General features: G+C 42.2%; 1 protein-coding gene across 1 annotated transcript in view; it reads right to left on the bottom strand.

Moving 5' to 3' along the window:
* The window catches only part of LOC146805549 (fibrous sheath-interacting protein 2-like), a 381163-nt gene extending 370031 nt beyond the window's left edge, over positions 1-11132 (bottom strand). Inside the window, exons 1-2 of the mRNA XM_085623808.1 lie at positions 9254-11132; positions 8402-8493 (exon numbers count right to left, since the gene is read on the bottom strand). Coding sequence (XP_085479934.1) covers positions 8402-8493; positions 9254-11132 — 1971 coding nt within the window. The remainder of the gene's footprint in view (positions 1-8401; positions 8494-9253) is intronic.
* Positions 11133-20256: the final 9124 nt, after the last annotated feature.

Below are 20256 nucleotides of genomic sequence, written 5' to 3'. Positions count from 1 at the left end.
TAGTTGTATCTACTAAACCTCTCTAGTAGTTGTATTTAGGGTGTGTTAGGCCCTTCAACCTACAACAACTAAGTCCAGTAGGACTTAAGTATTATAATCTATGTTATATGTACCTAAACAATATCTGTGTGATCTTTCAATTTAGTATCTCAAGATTACAATGGCATTACAACAGCAAGCTCAGATCCCAACCGCTGCTCACCAATGTGAGAAGTTGACCTGATGTATGATGTCACTAGTTCTAGTGTAACCCTTATATCAGTCCAAACAACCCTTATGGTGATTGGTTGTAAAGTCAACCTTATAGACCAGCTATCCTAGTCGTAGCATGGACAAGAGCAGTCTTAGGCTAAACTCTGAATGGCATGTGAAGCCAGCTGTTATACCATATATAATCCCTTGAATACCAAATGAAAGGACACCACAACAGATATATATATATATATAATAAAGTGTATTTATTCTAGTCAAACCCTCAGCACTCTTTATGAGATTTGAGGTAAGTACAACACAGTCTTATTCAAGCATACATTAAGTCACACAGGTAAGTAATACAGTTAGGCCCTAGGGGCCACGCAAACCATATACTAAAGAAGTGGTATAAGGACCACTGTCACGGAAATAGGATAGGCCTAGGCCTAGGGAATCGCTGGGGCTACACTACCCTACCCAAGGTTAGGAAGTGGGAGGCCCACAGGATTCAGGTGCAGAGTGGAAACACTCACGCGTAATGCATATAATCGATTGAAATAGTACAGTTCTGAAATAAGCAGTTTTAGGACACTTCTGGTATAGCTAGAAAGTCGAGACTCGGACACTAGACCCTAGGATAGTCAATACCCTTGAGAGCACCGGAGTACCCAAGTTACCTAGCCCACGGGCTGCGGGTGCATAGGTGTGAACTTGCGTCGGGTTTCGTCGTGGACTTCTATGGATGCCTGAAGGAAAGTTGCTGACAGGCAGTCAGTACAGAGTGTCCGGTGGATCCCAAGGCCGGGATCAATAAGGAAGGATACCTGCAAGCAGAAGGGACAGAGTCTGGGTCACTAGCCAGTGACCACGTGGAACTAGGAAGGAACTTGGGGATGTCGGGAGATTGCAGGTGAAGAGGTTGAGGAACTTCGATTTTCGATCACGATCGAATCGACCCGCCATTTTGTGACCCGCCGCCATTTTGTGTTGCCATCACTCAGGCAGCACGGCGAACAAAGTCTATTCTGCTTTTCCCGTAGCTTGGTGTCGAATTACGTCCTCGGCCTTTATTTACGAAGCTGGTGTTTGGACTAGCCGAGTACACTAATCCTTGTATGGCTTTTCTAATCCCTGTTTCAACTATCTGTAGGCTCACACTATTCTTTCCCGATCATATCTTATCGACTGGCCTTCACTGTCTCCTGCTAGCATTCTCTTGTGTCATGACTGTCCTCCCACACACACAAACGTATCTCACCACCTGCACGTTAGTTGTAATCTGTTAATGAATTAGTTCGGGGTGGAATGACAAACACAGTTGGAGGAGAGGTCTCTTCGAGTCATCTGATATTTCTATTTTCGAACCTTTCTTACTGGTTCCGCTTTGTTTTCCACTTACCCTATTGGCTCTTTTCTTCTATGCTTGGAGCGTGTGTCTTGTTAATAATTATGTATTGTATGATATTTAATCTGATGCGCCACAGAGTGAAGTGGCAGTCTCCTGAGAACCTACTTCGTGTACTTCTAGGATAACTGTACTAGCTGCAGCTAAATAAATCCAATCTTCGAACGCCGACAGAGTGTCCCGTGTCTCTGTGTAGCGAAGCAGGTGAACTCCGAAGACAGAGGGCGTACCCTGCGCAGCCAGGTCCAAAAGGTTCTGGTTCTTCAATTGGCGCCCAAGGTGGGGCGGCTTCAGTGGTACCGGTTCTGCTCGAAGGTGGTGAGGAACCTCGCAAGAAAATTCCGGAGGGTTCGCGAGCCACACTAAGCGACCCCTGTATGTCGAAAGTGGTCCGAAGGTCTTTTGCAGCGCGGTTACTCCTTCCTGACGGCTACTGGCGACCGCTGCCCTGACTGCTGCCCTGCTTTGGCCCATTCCTTTGGTGATGTATGGTAAAGCGAGACGATAGACGGGCCTCTGTTGGTGGAAGAAGACGTCCTTAGTTAAGTTAAGTATTTTCGTGGGTCGCGCCCACAATTTTGGTTCTTTGTTTGATGTCCTTAGGTTTCTTAGATTTAGTCATTGCATAGACTAAAGCTGAGGGTAAGTGCATTTGTGCTGCGTAAACTGAGTTTTACTCCCTTGAAGTTTGTGAACAGTCCAGAGACATTGCGAAATGCCTGGTCTGACTAAGTTTGGAAGAATTTGTTGTCTTGGTTGTAATAGGGACTCCCGATTTGAGGACTCTTGCCCGATTCCTTCGGTTGGAACTCCCACATATGAGCTCTATTCGAAACATGGTATCGGCCCCATTGCCTTTAACGAGACATGGACTCGATACACGAAGAAAGATGGTGTTCTCAAATGGCCAGAAAATGGTAGTTTTGACCCTGATGTGCTAGATAATTTGGAAGCAGTTTTGTTCAAAAGAAAAGCCCGGCCGGCAATGTTTGACTCTTTCCGCCTTTGGCGTAAGGAAGCCAAACAGAAAGAAATTAAACAAGCAAAACGAGATAGGAAAGCACAGGGTATGACAATTATACAGGCTGCCCAACAGTTCAAGAATGATGAAATTGACAATGCGACTGAAATTTCAGAAAGACAACATCGTATGGCAATAGATAAATGCTATCCGGTGTTGCCTGTTTTCCCTTCTGATAATAAGAAAGATATAGAAGAAGATCCCCTAATGTCCCATTTATTGAGGTTGCCTCCGCCCTATGCGCAAAATGCCAATGTACCTCAGCCGTTACAGCCTGCTCAGCTGCTAGTGGTACCTCCGCCAGTTCCGGCTCTTCAGCATTTGCCTCCTCCAATATTACCGCCCTTGCCGGTTTTACCATTAGTCTCAACTTCTTTGCCTTCATCTCCTGATCTTAGCTCTCCTTTGCCTTCTGCTCCTCCTGTAATTTCTAGTTCTTCTCCTGTTAGTTCTCCTAATACTCTGTCTCCAGTTCTAATGTCCAATTCACCGTCTGTGCGTAAGAGTCTCACAGATTCTGTCACTAGTATTCTATGTCCTTTCTTTGGAGCTTTTAATGTGTCTCCGGCTTTTGCTCGAAGACAATCTCGCAGTCAGTTCCCAGATTTTGAGGAACGAGAGAAGCTAGATTCTCTTACACGAAGATGGATCAAGAAGGGTCCACAATATAGTGTGTCTGATATTATGCCTACCTTTTTGCAATGGAATGCGCCTACGCAAAGGTATGTTTTTAATGTAATGTGCGATATCCTCCTTAAAGAATGGGAAGATGTGAGTTCGAGTCCGATCTCACAAGATTTGTTAGATGTTCAAGCCGATTTTGAGAAAGGACTTATTGTAGGTTCCAAAGTCGAGGACGCTGTAAGGACACTCATCTCTTATAGATCCTTATTGTTCTCTCAGATTTTTCTTGATTCTGATCCGTCGGTTAAACTGACGTCGAAAAATTATCCTATGAGAGAGGTTCCTCCAGTATGAAATGAAATGAAATGAAATGAAAAAGGATTTCTAAAGTGCATGGCTGCCCTCGAGCGTCCCAGCGCTAAACAATACACAAAGCCACTACCCCAGGACACCAAGAGGAACCTACAGAGGGAAAAGGTAAGTCTTCAATCCTTTACGGAATTTTGCCAAATTTGGTTCTTTACGCAGGGCCAGCGGTAAGGCATTCCATAATTGACCCGCATTACTGGAAAACCGGCGGCCACCCGTTTTCACCTTTTTACCTTGGGTATCACTACCAAGTTCCCATCATCAGAGCGAAGGGCTCGCGCAGGTTTATAGGAGCGGACCAAATCTCTTAGAATGGGGGACCCGATCCTTGCAAAGCTTTTAACACTATACAGAGGGATTTGAATTTAATGCGTGCATGGAAGGAAGCAGTTGCGGGAGTAGGTGGCAATGCACCTATTCCAGCTCATTTTCAACGTATATGGGTACATGTGCCATGGAAGAGGTCTGAAGTTTTGGCCCTTAAGCAGACTCTACCAAATCCTCGTAAGAACCCTGCAGGTTATTACAACGAATTATCGCAGAAAATCGATGCTTGTATTATGAATCTAGCAGATATTGATATGCTATTGGGTAATGTAGTCCCACAGACAATATGGGCTAAGATTCGTAGAGAGGATCACGCACAGGAACTGGGTGCTACTTGGAATGTTATAGCTGATACAGATAGAGACCAAGTGGGTGGCGCAAAGCCTGACGCTTGATCTCAGAGCTTCCTGGTAGAATCATTACGTTAATGAAAACTATGATGCCTGCATTGAGAGTGAATTGGGATAAGCTAGCAGCATGCAAACAAAAGAAATATGAAAGTGTCTCTGATTTCTTTACTCGTTTCGAAGAGACATTTATCGACCACAGTGGTCAGGACATGGCTACTGAGGGTGGACAGCGATAATTCGTGGACAAATTTGTATTCAATTTGCTTCCCGAGCTGTCACACAAATTAAAGGATTCAGAAAGTTCTTGGGCTGTTTCTTCTTCTGCCCAGATATTGGCTACTGTACAATATTACGAGAATAGGGATAAAGAAGAAAAAGAAAAGAAAGAGAAAAAGACGAAAGATTTAAAAACGAAGGTTCTCTTGCAGCAAGCCTATCCTCCACGTTATGTTCAGCCTCAGACTCAGCAGCCACCGCAGTTTCAGAGATTGTATCAGAAACCTGAGACATACATTCCGCGACCTTTGTTAGGTCCTAATCAATGTGCCTATTGTAGGGAGGAAGGTCATTTTAAGAGCAGTTGTCCGGTTTTATTGCAGCGCAATGGAGCGTTATCTGCTCCACGAGGTCGCGCTGGCCTCCAGTCAGCAAACAGAGGTAGAGGTCGAGGTATGTTAACTCAAGAACAGCGTGCCCTTCCTTCTCCCTATTCCATGAACCACTTTGATCAGCAGAATGTGAGATCTACTCGGTATTATAATGAAGACCATTATGTTGAAGGCGAGAATGAGAGTCTTCATGCTAACTAGGACAGCCATGGACAAAGTAAGGGAGTTGTGCCAGTCCCAGTAGATCAAAATGGTCCTTATGTCAACGTCACTACAATGGGTGTATCAGAGCCATTTCTTCTAGGTACTGGAGCAATGAGAAGTTCTATTATTCATTCTAAACTCCCTGGGGCACCTTTGTCTGGCTTAACAAATGTTTCTGTAGGATTCTCTGGCGCCCCTGTTCGCAAACCGGTTTCTTGTCCTTTGCCTATTTCAGTTGGTCCTTATCATTTGGAAGCTCCACTTCTGTTGACAAATGGTTGTGGTGAGAATCTGTTGGGTCTAGACCTATTGAAAAGAATGCATGCTACAATATATTGTTCTCCTTCAGGCATACATCTTACTCTAGGTCAGAAGTTGATCTCCCCAATGTATCTGTCTAAAGATCAGTTTCCTCCTGAGCTGCTTACTCTTCCAGCAGCACTTTGGGCCACGGGTCCGAACGATGTGGGTTGTCTTGAGATACCGCCTTATGTTGTCACTCTCAAGCCCAATGTTGAATTACCACGTATCCCACAATATAGAATCTCTGCTGAAGGTGAAAAAGCGCTTTTGGAAATCATTCATGACTTAATTCGGAAGGGTGTGGTTGAAAAAATGAGAGGTAACACATGCAATAGTCCCATTCTTCCTGTTCTTAAACGTACTGATCCTTCTCAGCCTCCTGTGTACCGGTTTGTGATTGATCTGCGAGAAGTAAACAAAATTGTGATTCCACAATTTCCTGTTGTTCCAGATATCACTGCCTTGTTGACTATGATACCTTCCACAGCGATTTGGTTTTCTATTATCGATCTAAAGAATGCCTTCTTCAGTATTCCCATTGCATAAGAAAGTAGGGACATTTTTGGTTTCTCTCTTGGAGGCCGAAGCTTCCGATTTAAGCGCGTACCCCAAGGATACTGTGAAAGTCCCTCCATTTATAGCCAAGCTTTGAAATGTCATCTGGATACTTTTCACTTGCCGTCTGGTGCTGCTCTTATCCAATATATGGACGACTTGTTAGTCGCCGCTGATTCAGAAGATATCTGCAAAGATGTCACTGTTGCACTGTTACATCACTTGTTTAAGCTGAATCACAAGGTTTCACCTTCCAAACTGCAATATGTTTGTCGAGAGGTTACCTACTTGGGTCATCTCCTATCAAAGGAGGGACGACGATTGACACCAGAACGAATTCAGGTGATTGCACGAATGTCTGTACCATCCACACAAAGGGAAGTACGTGCCTTTCTGGGTATCACTTCTTATTGTAGACAGTGGATCCCCAACTTCTCTTTGATTGCCAAACCTTTGTTGGCACTCACTTTAAAAGATTGAAACACACAGGGGGTGTTATTACTATGTCAGGTCTCTAATGGGCGCACTGGGGATCACGTAAGTAAATGGGCCTGAGTAAATCTGTAACGGTGCCACAGAAGAGGGAAAAATACCCCTAAAACCCTCAGATGGTGGACCAAGGTCCACTCATATAAACAAAATACCAATTGTGCACACGTTATGAGTGTAAAATGCGTATTAGCATGAAATGTCAACAACACTTATAGAACAAAACAATTGTTAAAGCAATGGGCCACAGGAAACAGGGTTGTGTTCGGTTTCGCTGTTTATGTTAGCTTTAGGAGATCCAACCAGCCAACACGTGTTTCGTCAAAGGGCATAAACCCCAGACTTCTTCAGGGCTGGAGAAAAAGCATACATGAAGTACGTATCACTAACATATTCCTAGAACCATATTACAGACATGTCATTTATAGTGACTCATTTGGTGTTTTGGTGGGAAAAGACACCATGCAAAACAGAAATTACATCCTGTTATTGGATCCAGCAATTCCTATAAGGTGATAGTACACGATACTAAATGTGATAAAACCAATAACATCCACAAAAGTTTAGAGAAAAGGATTCTATGAGAAAAATTATGATAAAATATCGGAAATAAAATATCCGCGAATTTGGATTTAAATTGCCAGCCTGACAAACACCAGGCAGTGATGTGAGAGTCTGCATGCATTAAGTCGCAGATTCTGAGACAAAAGTGAGCCGTCAGTGTGATCCAAGGTAACCACAAGTCACAAAAAGTGAAGAGAACAATTGAAACTCCATTGAATATCGACAAGAAAGATACGATCTATTCGCGTCATGTAAAGGAGGTGTACTCGTGATAACCCAAATCCGTATGTACGCATGCGGGTGGTTTATTGAAAAACCCCTACCTTCAATGCGTGTCGCAGGTGTGTCAGACCTATTCATCATAAAGAAGATTAGTAATCATTGCAAAAAAAGTCACTCGAGTACAAGGCTAATGTATCTCAACTCGCCTGTAAACCAGTTGAGGCTTACCTTAGAACCGGTGATAATTCCGACCCGGTAGGTCTTAGAAGGAAATACAAGTCGTGTGTGTCCACCCAAACATATGGCTTCTTCAAATACAGTCCGTAATTGCCACTTCTATCTATGGTGCCGAAGGTTAAAAAAAGGGGAGAAAAGTGCATCTATCAGTTGGGAACTAAGCCACCAAAGTAAAGCCTACCACACGAGGTTCTAAAAAGATCAAGCGAGCTGCTTCTTACCAAGGACGAGTACATCCCGAGAACGGGAGCTTCAATCCGTCGTGTGGGTGGCCGGCCGTGTTGTCGAAGTGCGCATATCCGGAAGTGCCTAATAACGCGTCTGTCCGGAAAAAAGACTAGAACGTGTGCGCCAGTGTAACGTGTGTGTCGATCGTACATCGATCGTGATTAGTGCAAGTGCTCATGCGTAACCAATCATGTCACGCATCCCGATTTATGTACAAGTAGCCCGCAATTTATACTTGAAGGATAGGGATTCGAAGAAGTGCAATAGACATTAATTTATAATTAAAATATGTTATTAAGCCGAAACAAGACTAGACCGTGTACGTCAGTCCGAAAGGAACGTGTGTATCGATCATACATCGATCGTGATTTGTGCAAGTGCGCATGCGTAACCTTTCATGCCACGCATCCCGATTTTTGTCAAGTTGCCCAAAATCTAATTAGAGGGTAAGGAAAGGAAGAGTATAATAATTGTACATTCATAATTTACATACGTTATTCAGGCTAGTAAACACATACAGGAATCTACAAACTAGATGTTCTGTAAGACATCTATTGACCTTAATTCAAAAACAGAATACATGAATCTTGAGGGCGGAACAGATTAAGCAACATAAGTAAATATCATTCGATGTTGATCATGTGATAAGAGGTAAAATGTTAACCACGGGAGTTAACCCGATTACTGATAGGAACAATCTCACTTTAGGGATCAGTCCCTTCACAGTGTGAGATAAACCCATAGGAAAAGTCAAGTCATTAGCAGAATTCTGCTCAACATAGGAGATGAACACACCTGTCAATGCAAAATTACTTACAGTCATGTTGACAAATATTCACCATATATGTGGTGGTTATTCCAAGTTCTTCTTAGAGAATAATATGAGACATGGGAAATCAATCCTGGTACATGCTAGTTCAGTCACATTTAGAAGTTCAATTCCGGCAGTTAATTCTCTCTTTGTGGGTCAATACCAGGCCCATGAGAGGCAAGCAAAACTGGATTCTCACTTATTGTACTTCAGATATTCAGTTACCCAGGAAATAATGCATCTCGCTATCGCTGTTGAAACCTAGGTCATGAGTACGTAAACGCATAATCCAAAATGCTTCTAGTCTCCTCAGGTTAAGTTCCCTATTACCCCCTCTGGGGTTTTGTTTGCAGATGTCAATACCGTAGAACTTAAACTTTTTGTTTACACCTTGTGTGGGACATTCCCAAATATGCAGGGCCATGGGGTATCTTGTGTCCTTATGTTTCAGAGCCCTAATGTGTTCCCCAATTCTTTCTTTCAGACTTCTAATGGTGCTGCCCACATATTTGCCCCCACATGCGCATTCAAGTACATAGACAACATATTTACTGTTACAGTTTATGTTCTCTCTTATGTCGAAAGTTTTGTTGGGGCCTTCGAAAACCCTCTTCTTGTCATCTGCCCATCTACATGTACCACAACACCCGCATTTAAAAAAAACTATCGATCTTGCAGTCAACCAAGTATCTTGGGTTGCCTTGTAGGTGTAGCTGGGACTGAGACGGGTTCGAAGTGTTTTACCTCTGCGGTAAGTAATCTGTGGTTTGTTACGTACAGATTTGGTGAGATAACTGTCACTGGTCAGGATATGCCAGTGTTTCTTCATGCTTTTTAGAAGAGCCCTACTGTAGGTGTCATAGTTAGTGATCAATCTGACCACTGTGTCTGTGCTTTTCACCCCTTTATCTAGGATAGTATTGATTTGATCTGTGTGCCTGATTCTTCTTGCTGCTCTTTGTATAGTTGTTTTCTGATATCCCCTTTGTGTGAATCTGGCACTCATGTCGTGTAGACAGGAGCTGAAATCTGTGTCCATGCTACAGTTACGTCTGGCCCTGGTGAATTCTCCAAACGGAATAGCATTGATCTGATGTGGTGGATGTGCACTATTGGCGTGTAGAATAGCATTGCACGCCGTGTCTTTCCTATACAGTCTAGTATGTAGGTGGTTGTCCTTAATGAAAATCTCCATGTCCAAAAAATTGATGCATGTCTTACTTGAGGCCTGTGTGAACTGCATATGAAGGTTATTCGAGTTCAGATATGTGTGGAATTCTACCAGAGCCTCTGGAGTGCCTGTCCAAATCATCAGACAATCATCGATGTAGCGTCCCCAATAGAGTATGTGATCCTGGAACCTGCCACCTCCAGGTCCCCATATCCAGTCTTCTTCTAGTTTACCCATGAACAAATTAGCAAAGCTTGGGGAGAATTTAGAACCCATGGCGACTCCTTTTCTTTGTCTATACCATTGTGAATTGAATAAGAAGACATTATTGTTAAGAATGACACCCATCATATTGATCAGCATCTCCGTGTGTTTCCATAAAGAAGCAGCTATTCTAAAAAGAAAGGTTTCTAGGGTCTTGATACCCAAATCAAGTTCTATGCTCGTATAGAGCGACACAACATCCATGGTCACTAAGGTCATACCTTCCTCCCATCTGAGATCTGATAGTATGTTCACAATATGTTTCGTATCTCTAATATAAGACGGTAAATTCCTGACTAGTGGAGACAGGAATATATCCACGTATTCTGCCAATCTCTCCGTAGGGCCCCCAATACCCGCCACTATAGGTCGACCCGGCGGAAAGGCAAGCTGTTTATGTACCTTGGGTAATGTATAGATGCATGGGTAGTTTGGTCTGAACACTTTAAGATAAGTCATTTCTTCTAGGGTGAGCAGACTATCATTATACCAATTAGTAAGATGCTTGTTGACCAATAACGTTAGGGGACCTATCGGGTTATATTGCAGTTGTTCATAGCATGTTGTGTCACTGAGTTGTGTCTGTAGTTCTGTATTGTAATCACATTTGTTCATCACCACTACGTTGCCTCCTTTGTCCGCCTCTCTGATTACCAAATCCCTGTTGGTTGCAAGTTCTTTCAAAGCCACCCGTTCACCTTTAGACAAGTTATCTGAGTATCTGATTCTCTTTTTCTGATAGATCTTATCTTCGAATTTGTTTAGGTCAGACAGAACTAATTTGTGAAACGTATCGATCGAGTTGTCAGCTGTCAGTGTAGGTATCCACTTAGATTTAGATCTAAGTCCACTAGTAAGTGAGTAATCAGTTTGTACATCTAACTCCTGTAGGAGTGTTTCCATATGTTGGGGTGTTTCTTCAGTGTCTGCTAATGAGAGCAGTAATTGTGTATTCATTGCATCTTGTATGCTGAAATTTACATTCAAAGACTCTATAGGTGTATGCGCCGTATCTTTATTAGGAACAGGGTTCAATTCAAAAAATCTTTTTAATTTCAGATTTCTAATGAATTTATACAAATCCACCTTAGTATTGCAAACATCTCCCTCGATATTGGGGTTGAAACTCAATCCCTTCTTTAACAGTTTCACCATATCATCATCCAGTGGCAAAGAAGAGAGGTTCATTACACCAATTTCATCTGTTGCGTTCATTATTGTTTCCTGTTCTGTCCTGACCTCAATTTGGTCCGGTAGTCCTCTTTGTCTCCCTGCCCTTTGACCTCTACGGGTTTTTCGTTTGTGGGTTCGCGAGTTGGCGGTAATCTGTTTCCCTTCCTGATTCTCAACATTTCTCGTAAAAAAGAGGAAGAAGAGGGAGTCCCTGCAGTTTCTAACTCGCTGTCACTAGTAATGGGTGTATTTAATGAGGAAGTGCTTGAGGAGGTTGAGATAACCCCTTGTTTCTTATTCATCCCTGCGTCCTTCCCTGTCTGGAAAAGGAAATCATATTTTCTTGCATACGTGTATACCCGTCCATCTCTATAATCTATCTCATCGCGTTTTAGTTTTCTCGCTTTTCTTTCTTTGATTTCATTCTGATGTTTTGCGAGAACGTCATTGAGTATTGTGTAATTCTTATCCGTAGCTTCCTTGAGGTCTAGGGCTTGTATTTCTAATTCTAAAGTCTCAATGTCTTTTTGCAGTTTGATCAATTTCCTGTCTGTGTTTTCTATAAGAATTTTCATAAGTGTTTGGGATTTATCAGTTAAGGTATCTTCCCATTTTGTCAAGAGGTCTTCATCCAAACCGTCGTATGTGGGAAAGATTTGGGATCTGAGGCCCCTGGGGACCCTATTCAGGCGCAAGTACTGCTTTAATGTGGCGCCATCCCACCATTTCGAATTTTCAGATTTTTTAAGTCTTTCTAATCTTACGAATTTGTCACGTAAGCCTTCCTTACGCGTTGGTGCATCAGTCCTGGCACTTGCTGCCACTGATTGACCTTTAGCCAGATTGTCGAAGAGTTCTTCCGCAATCTTATCTCTGTCGCTAGTCATGATGTAATCTCGTGGATGCTGCTCCAACCTGACCTTAAACAATTGAAACAAACAGGGGGTGTTATTACTATGTCAGGTCTCTAATGGGCGCACTGGGGATCACGTAAGTAAATGGGCCTGAGTAAATCTGTAACGGTGCCACAGAAGAGGGAAAAATACCCCTAAAACCCTCAGATGGTGGACCAAGGTCCACTCATATAAACAAAATACCAATTGTGCACACGTTATGAGTGTAAAATGCGTATTAGCATGAAATGTCAACAACACTTATAGAACAAAACAATTGTTAAAGCAATGGACCACAGGAAACAGGGTTGTGTTCGGTTTCGCTGTTTATGTTAGGTTTAGGAGATCCAACCAGCCAACACGTGTTTCGTCAAAGGGCATAAACCCACACACTTCTTCAGGGCTGGAGAAAAAGCATACATGAAGTACGTATCACTAACATATTCCTAGAACCATATTACAGACATGTCATTTATAGTGACTCATTTGGTGTTTTGGTGGGAAAAGACACCATGCAAAACAGAAATTACATCCTGTTATTGGATCCAGCAATTCCTATAAGGTGATAGTACACGATACTAAATGTGATAAAACCAATAACATCCACAAAAGTTTAGAGAAAAGGATTCTATGAGAAAAATTATGATAAAATATCGGAAATAAAATATCCGCGAATTTGGATTTAAATTGCCAGCCTGACAAACACCAGGCAGTGATGTGAGAGTCTGCATGCATTAAGTCGCAGATTCTGAGACAAAAGTGAGCCGTCAGTGTGATCCAAGGTAACCACAAGTCACAAAAAGTGAAGAGAACAATTGAAACTCCATTGAATATCGACAAGAAAGATACGATCTATTCGCGTCATGTAAAGGAGGTGTACTCGTGATAACCCAAATCCGTATGTACGCATGCGGGTGGTTTATTGAAAAACCCCTACCTTCAATGCGTGTCGCAGGTGTGTCAGACCTATTCATCATAAAGAAGATTAGTAATCATTGCAAAAAAAGTCACTCGAGTACAAGGCTAATGTATCTCAACTCGCCTGTAAACCAGTTGAGGCTTACCTTAGAACCGGTGATAATTCCGACCCGGTAGGTCTTAGAAGGAAATACAAGTCGGGTGTGTCCACCCAAACATATGGCTTCTTCAAATACAGTCCGTAATTGCCACTTCTATCTATGGTGCCGAAGGTTAAAAAAAGGGGAGAAAAGTGCATCTATCAGTTGGGAACTAAGCCACCAAAGTAAAGCCTACCACACGAGGTTCTAAAAAGATCAAGCGAGCTGCTTCTTACCTAGGACGAGTACATCCCGAGAACCGGAGCTTCAATCCGTCGTGTGAGTGACCGGCCGTGTTGTCGAAGTGCGCATATCCGGAAGTGCCTAATAACGCGTCTGTCCGGAAAAAAGACTAGAACGTGTGCGTCAGTGTAACGTGTGTGTCGATCGTACATCGATCGTGATTAGTGCAAGTGCGCATGCGTAACCAATCATGTCACGCATCCCGATTTATGTACAAGTAGCCCGCAATTTATACTTGAAGGATAGGGATTCGAAGAAGTGCAATAGACATTAATTTATAAATAAAATATGTTATTAAGCCGAAACAAGACTAGACCGTGTACGTCAGTCCGAAAGGAACGTGTGTATCGATCATACATCGATCGTGATTTGTGCAAGTGCGCATGCGTAACCTTTCATGCCACGCATCCCGATTTTTGTCAAGTTGCCCAAAATCTAATTAGAGGGTAAGGAAAGGAAGAGTATAATAATTGTACATTCATAATTTACATACGTTATTCAGGCTAGTAAACATATACAGGAATCTACAAACTAGATGTTCTGTAAGACATCTATTGACCTTAATTCAAAAACAGAATACATGAATCTTGAGGGCGGAACAGATTAAGCAACATAAGTAAATATCATTCGATGTTGATCATGTGATAAGAGGTAAAATGTTAACCACGGGAGTTAACCCGATTACTGATAGGAACAATCTCACTTTAGGGATCAGTCCCTTCACAGTGTGAGATAAACCCATAGGAAAAGTCAAGTCATTAGCAGAATTCTGCTCAACATAAGAGATGAACACACCTGTCAATGCAAAATTACTTACAGTCATGTTGACAAATATTCACCATATATGTGGTGGTTATTCCAAGTTCTTCTTAGAGAATAATATGAGACATGGGAAATCAATCCTGGTACATGCTAGTTCAGTCACATTTAGAAGTTCAATTCCGGCAGTTAATTCTCTCTTTGTGGGTCAATACCAGGCCCATGAGAGGCAAGCAAAACTGGATTCTCACTTATTGTACTTCAGATATTCAGTTACCCAGGAAATAATGCATCTCGCTATCGCTGTTGAAACCTAGGTCATGAGTACGTAAACGCATAATCCAAAATGCTTCTAGTCTCCTCAGGTTAAGTTCCCTATTACCCCCTCTGGGGTTTTGTTTGCAGATGTCAATACCGTAGAACTTAAACTTTTTGTTTACACCTTGTGTGGGACATTCCCAAATATGCAGGGCCATGGGGTATCTTGTGTCCTTATGTTTCAGAGCCCTAATTTGTTCCCCAATTCTTTCTTTCAGACTTCTAATGGTGCTGCCCACATATTTGCCCCCACATGCGCATTCAAGTACATAGACAACATATTTACTGTGACAGTTTTTGTTCTCTCTTATGTCGAAAGTTTTGTTGGGGCCTTCGAAAACCCTCTTCTTGTCATCTGCCCATCTACATGTACCACAACACCCGCATTTAAAAAAAACTATCGATCTTGCAGTCAACCAAGTATCTTGGGTTGCCTTGTAGGTGTAGCTGGGACTGAGACGGGTTCGAAGTGTTTTACCTCTGCGGTAAGTAATCTGTGGTTTGTTACGTACAGATTTGGTGAGATAACTGTCACTGGTCAGGATATGCCAGTGTTTCTTCATGCTTTTTAGAAGAGCCCTACTGTAGGTGTCATAGTTAGTGATCAATCTGACCACTGTGTCTGTGCTTTTCACCCCTTTGTCCAGGATAGTATTGATTCGATCTGTGTGCCTGATTCTTCTTGCTGCTCTTTGTATAGTTGTTTTCTGATATCCCCTTTGTGTGAATCTGGCACTCATGTCGTGTAGACAGGAGCTGAAATCTGTGTCCATGCTACAGTTACGTCTGGCCCTGGTGAATTCTCCAAACGGAATAGCATTAATCTGATGTGGTGGATGTGCACTATTGGCGTGTAGAATAGCATTGCACGCCGTGTCTTTCCTATACAGTCTAGTATGTAGGTGGTTGTCCTTAATGAAAATCTCCATGTCCAAAAAATTGATGCATGTCTTACTTGAGGCCTGTGTGAACTGCATATGAAGGTTATTCGAGTTCAGATATGTGTGGAATTCTACCAGAGCCTCTGGAGTGCCTGTCCAAATCATCAGACAATCATCGATGTAGCGTCCCCAATAGAGTATGTGATCCTGGAACCTGCCACCTCCAGGTCCCCATATCCAGTCTTCTTCTAGTTTACCCATGAACAAATTAGCAAAGCTTGGGGAGAATTTAGAACCCATGGCGACTCCTTTTCTTTGTCTATACCATTGTGAATTGAATAAGAAGACATTATTGTTAAGAATGACACCCATCATATTGATCAGCATCTCCGTGTGTTTCCATAAAGAAGCAGCTCTTCTAAAAAGAAAGGTTTCTAGGGTCTTGATACCCAAATCAAGTTCTATGCTCGTATAGAGCGACACAACATCCATGGTCACTAAGGTCATACCTTCCTCCCATCTGAGATCTGATAGTATGTTCACAATATGTTTCATATCTCTAATATAAGACAGTAAATTCCTGACTAGTGGAGACAGGAATATATCCACGTATTCTGCCAATCTCTCCGTAGGGCCCCCAATACCCGCCACTATAGGTCGACCCGGCGGAAAGGCAAGCTGTTTATGTACCTTGGGTAATGTATAGATGCATGGGTAGTTTGGTCTGAACACTTTAAGATAAGTCATTTCTTCTAGGGTGAGCAGACTATCATTATACCAATTAGTAAGATGCTTGTTGACCAATAACGTTAGGGGACCTATCGGGTTATATTGCAGTTGTTCATAGCATGTTGTGTCACTGAGTTGTGTCTGTAGTTCTGTATTGTAATCACATTTGTTCATCACCACTACGTTGCCTCCTTTGTCCGCCTCTCTGATTACCAAATCCCTGTTGGTTGCAAGTTCTTTCAAAGCCACCCGTTCACCTTTAGACAAGTTATCTGAGTATCTGATTCTCTTTTTCTGATAGATCTTATCTTCGAATTTGTTTAGGTCAGACAGAACTAATTTGTGAAACGTATCGATCGAGTTGTCAGCTGTCAGTGTAGGTATCCACTTAGATTTAGATCTAAGTCCACTAGTAAGTGAGTAATCAGTTTGTACATCTAACTCCTGTAGGAGTGTTTCCATATGTTGGGGTGTTTCTTCAGTGTCTGCTAATGAGAGCAGTAATTGTGTATTCATTGCATCTTGTATGCTGAAATTTACATTCAAAGACTCTATAGGTGTATGCGCAGTATCTTTATTAGGAACAGGGTTCAATTCAAAAAATCTTTTTAATTTCAGATTTCTAATGAATTTATACAAATCCACCTTAGTATTGCAAACATCTCCCTCGATATTGGGGTTGAAACTCAATCCCTTCTTTAACAGTTTCACCATATCATCATCCAGTGGCAAAGAAGAGAGGTTCATTACACCAATTTCATCTGTTGCGTTCATTATTGTTTCCTGTTCTGTCCTGACCTCAATTTGGTCCGGTAGTCCTCTTTGTCTCCCTGCCCTTTGACCTCTACGGGTTTTTCGTTTGTGGGTTCGCGAGTTGGCGGTAATCTGTTTCCCTTCCTGATTCTCAACATTTCTCGTAAAAAAGAGGAAGAAGAGGGAGTCCCTGCAGTTTCTAACTCGCTGTCACTAGTAATGGGTGTATTTAATGAGGAAGTGCTTGAGGAGGTTGAGATAACCCCTTGTTTCTTATTCATCCCTGCGTCCTTCCCTGTCTGGAAAAGGAAATCATATTTTCTTGCATACGTGTATACCCGTCCATCTCTATAATCTATCTCATCGCGTTTTAGTTTTCTCGCTTTTCTTTCTTTGATTTCATTCTGATGTTTTGCGAGAACGTCATTGAGTATTGTGTAATTCTTATCCGTAGCTTCCTTGAGGTCTAGGGCTTGTATTTCTAATTCTAAAGTCTCAATGTCTTTTTGCAGTTTGATCAATTTCCTGTCTGTGTTTTCTATAAGAATTTTCATAAGTGTTTGGGATTTATCAGTTAAGGTATCTTCCCATTTTGTCAAGAGGTCTTCATCCAAATCGTCGTATGTGGGAAACATTTGGGATCTGAGGCCCCTGGGGACCCTATTCAGGCGCAAGTACTGCTTTAATGTGGCGCCATCCCACCATTTCGAATTTTCAGATTTTTTAAGTCTTTCTAATCTTACGAATTTGTCACGTAAGCCTTCCTTACGCGTTGGTGCATCAGTCCTGGCACTTGCTGCCACTGATTGACCTTTAGCCAGATTGTCGAAGAGTTCTTCCGCAATCTTATCTCTGTCGCTAGTCATGATGTAATCTCGTGGATGCTGCTCCAACCTGACCTTAAACAATTGAAACAAACAGAGGCTCTGGTAGAATTCCACACATATCTGAACTCGAATAACCTTCATATGCAGTTCACACAGGCCTCAAGTAAGACATGCATCAATTTTTTGGACATGGAGATTTTCATTAAGGACAACCACCTACATACTAGACTGTATAGGAAAGACACGGCGTGCAATGCTATTCTACACGCCAATAGTGCACATCCACCACATCAGATCAATGCTATTCCGTTTGGAGAATTCACCAGGGCCAGACGTAACTGTAGCATGGACACAGATTTCAGCTCCTGTCTACACGACATGAGTGCCAGATTCACACAAAGGGGATATCAGAAAACAACTATACAAAGAGCAGCAAGAAGAATCAGGCACACAGATCGAATCAATACTATCCTAGACAAAGGGGTGAAAAGCACAGACACAGTGGTCAGATTGATCACTAACTATGACACCTACAGTAGGGCTCTTCTAAAAAGCATGAAGAAACACTGGCATATCCTGACCAGTGACAGTTATCTCACCAAATCTGTACGTAACAAACCACAGATTACTTACCGCAGAGGTAAAACACTTCGAACCCGTCTCAGTCCCAGCTACACCTACAAGGCAACCCAAGATACTTGGTTGACTGCAAGATCGATAGGTTTTTTTAAATGCGGGTGTTGTGGTACATGTAGATGGGCAGATGACAAGAAGAGGGTTTTCGAAGGCCCCAACAAAACTTTCGACATAAGAGAGAACATAAACTGTAACAGTAAATATGTTGTCTATGTACTTGAATGCGCATGTGGGGGCAAATATGTGGGCAGCACCATTAGAAGTCTGAAAGAAAGAATTGGGGAACACATTAGGGCTCTGAAACATAAGGACACAAGATACCCCATGGCCCTGCATATTTGGGAATGTCCCACACAAGGTGTAAACAAAAAGTTTAAGTTCTACGGTATTGACATCTGCAAACAAAACCCCAGAGGGGGTAATAGGGAACTTAACCTGAGGAGACTAGAAGCATTTTGGATTATGCGTTTACGTACTCATGACCTAGGTTTCAACAGCGATAGCGAGATGCATTATTTCCTGGGTAACTGAATATCTGAAGTACAATAAGTGAGAATCCAGTTTTGCTTGCCTCTCATGGGCCTGGTATTGACCCACAAAGAGAGAATTAACTGCCGGAATTGAACTTCTAAATGTGACTGAACTAGCATGTACCAGGATTGATTTCCCATGTCTCATATTATTCTCTAAGAAGAACTTGGAATAACCACCACATATATGGTGAATATTTGTCAACATGACTGTAAGTAATTTTGCATTGACAGGTGTGTTCATCTCTTATGTTGAGCAGAATTCTGCTAATGACTTGACTTTTCCTATGGGTTTATCTCACACTGTGAAGGGACTGATCCCTAAAGTGAGATTGTTCCTATCAGTAATCGGGTTAACTCCCGTGGTTAACATTTTACCTCTTATCACATGATCAACATCGAATGATATTTACTTATGTTGCTTAATCTGTTCCGCCCTCAAGATTCATGTATTCTGTTTTTGAATTAAGGTCAATAGATGTCTTACAGAACATCTAGTTTGTAGATTCCTGTATGTGTTTACTAGCCTGAATAACGTATGTAAATTATGAATGTACAATTATTATACTCTTCCTTTCCTTACCCTCTAATTAGATTTTGGGCAACTTGACAAAAATCGGGATGCGTGGCATGAAAGGTTACGCAGGCGCACTTGCACAAATCATGATCGATGTATGATCGATACACACGTTCCTTTCGGACTGACGTACACGGTCTAGTCTTGTTTCGGCTTAATAACATATTTTAATTATAAATTAATGTCTATTGCACTTCTTCGAATCCCTATCCTTCAAGTATAAATTGCGGGCTACTTGTACATAAATCGGGATGCGTGACATGATTGGTTACGCATGCGCACTTGCACTAATCATGATCGATGTACGATCGACACACACGTTACACTGACGCACACGTTCTAGTCTTTTTTCCGGACAGACGCGTTATTAGGCACTTCCGGATATGCGCACTTTGACAACACGGCCGGTCACCCACACGACGGATTGAAGCTCCGGTTCTCGGGATGTACTCGTCCTAGGTAAGAAGCAGCTCGCTTGATCTTTTTAGAACCTCGTGTGGTAGGCTTTACTTTGGTGGCTTAGTTCCCAACTGATAGATGCACTTTTCTCCCCTTTTTTTAACCTTCGGCACCATAGATAGAAGTGGCAATTACGGACTGTATTTGAAGAAGCCATATGTTTGGGTGGACACACACGACTTGTATTTCCTTCTAAGACCTACCGGGTCGGAATTATCACCGGTTCTAAGGTAAGCCTCAACTGGTTTACAGGCGAGTTGAGATACATTAGCCTTGTACTCGAGTGACTTTTTTTGCAATGATTACTAATCTTCTTTATGATGAATAGGTCTGACACACCTGCGACATGCATTGAAGGTAGGGGTTTTTCAATAAACCACCCGCATGCGTACATACGGATTTGGGTTATCACGAGTACACCTCCTTTACATGACGCGAATAGATCGTATCTTTCTTGTCGATATTCAATGGAGTTT

This window comes from Triturus cristatus, chromosome 8, assembly GCF_964204655.1.
Source record: "Triturus cristatus chromosome 8, aTriCri1.1, whole genome shotgun sequence".
NCBI classification, from domain to species: Eukaryota; Metazoa; Chordata; class Amphibia; order Caudata; family Salamandridae; genus Triturus; species Triturus cristatus.
Note: the sequence above shows the minus strand (reverse complement) of the source record. Positions and strands in the feature narration are given on the sequence as shown.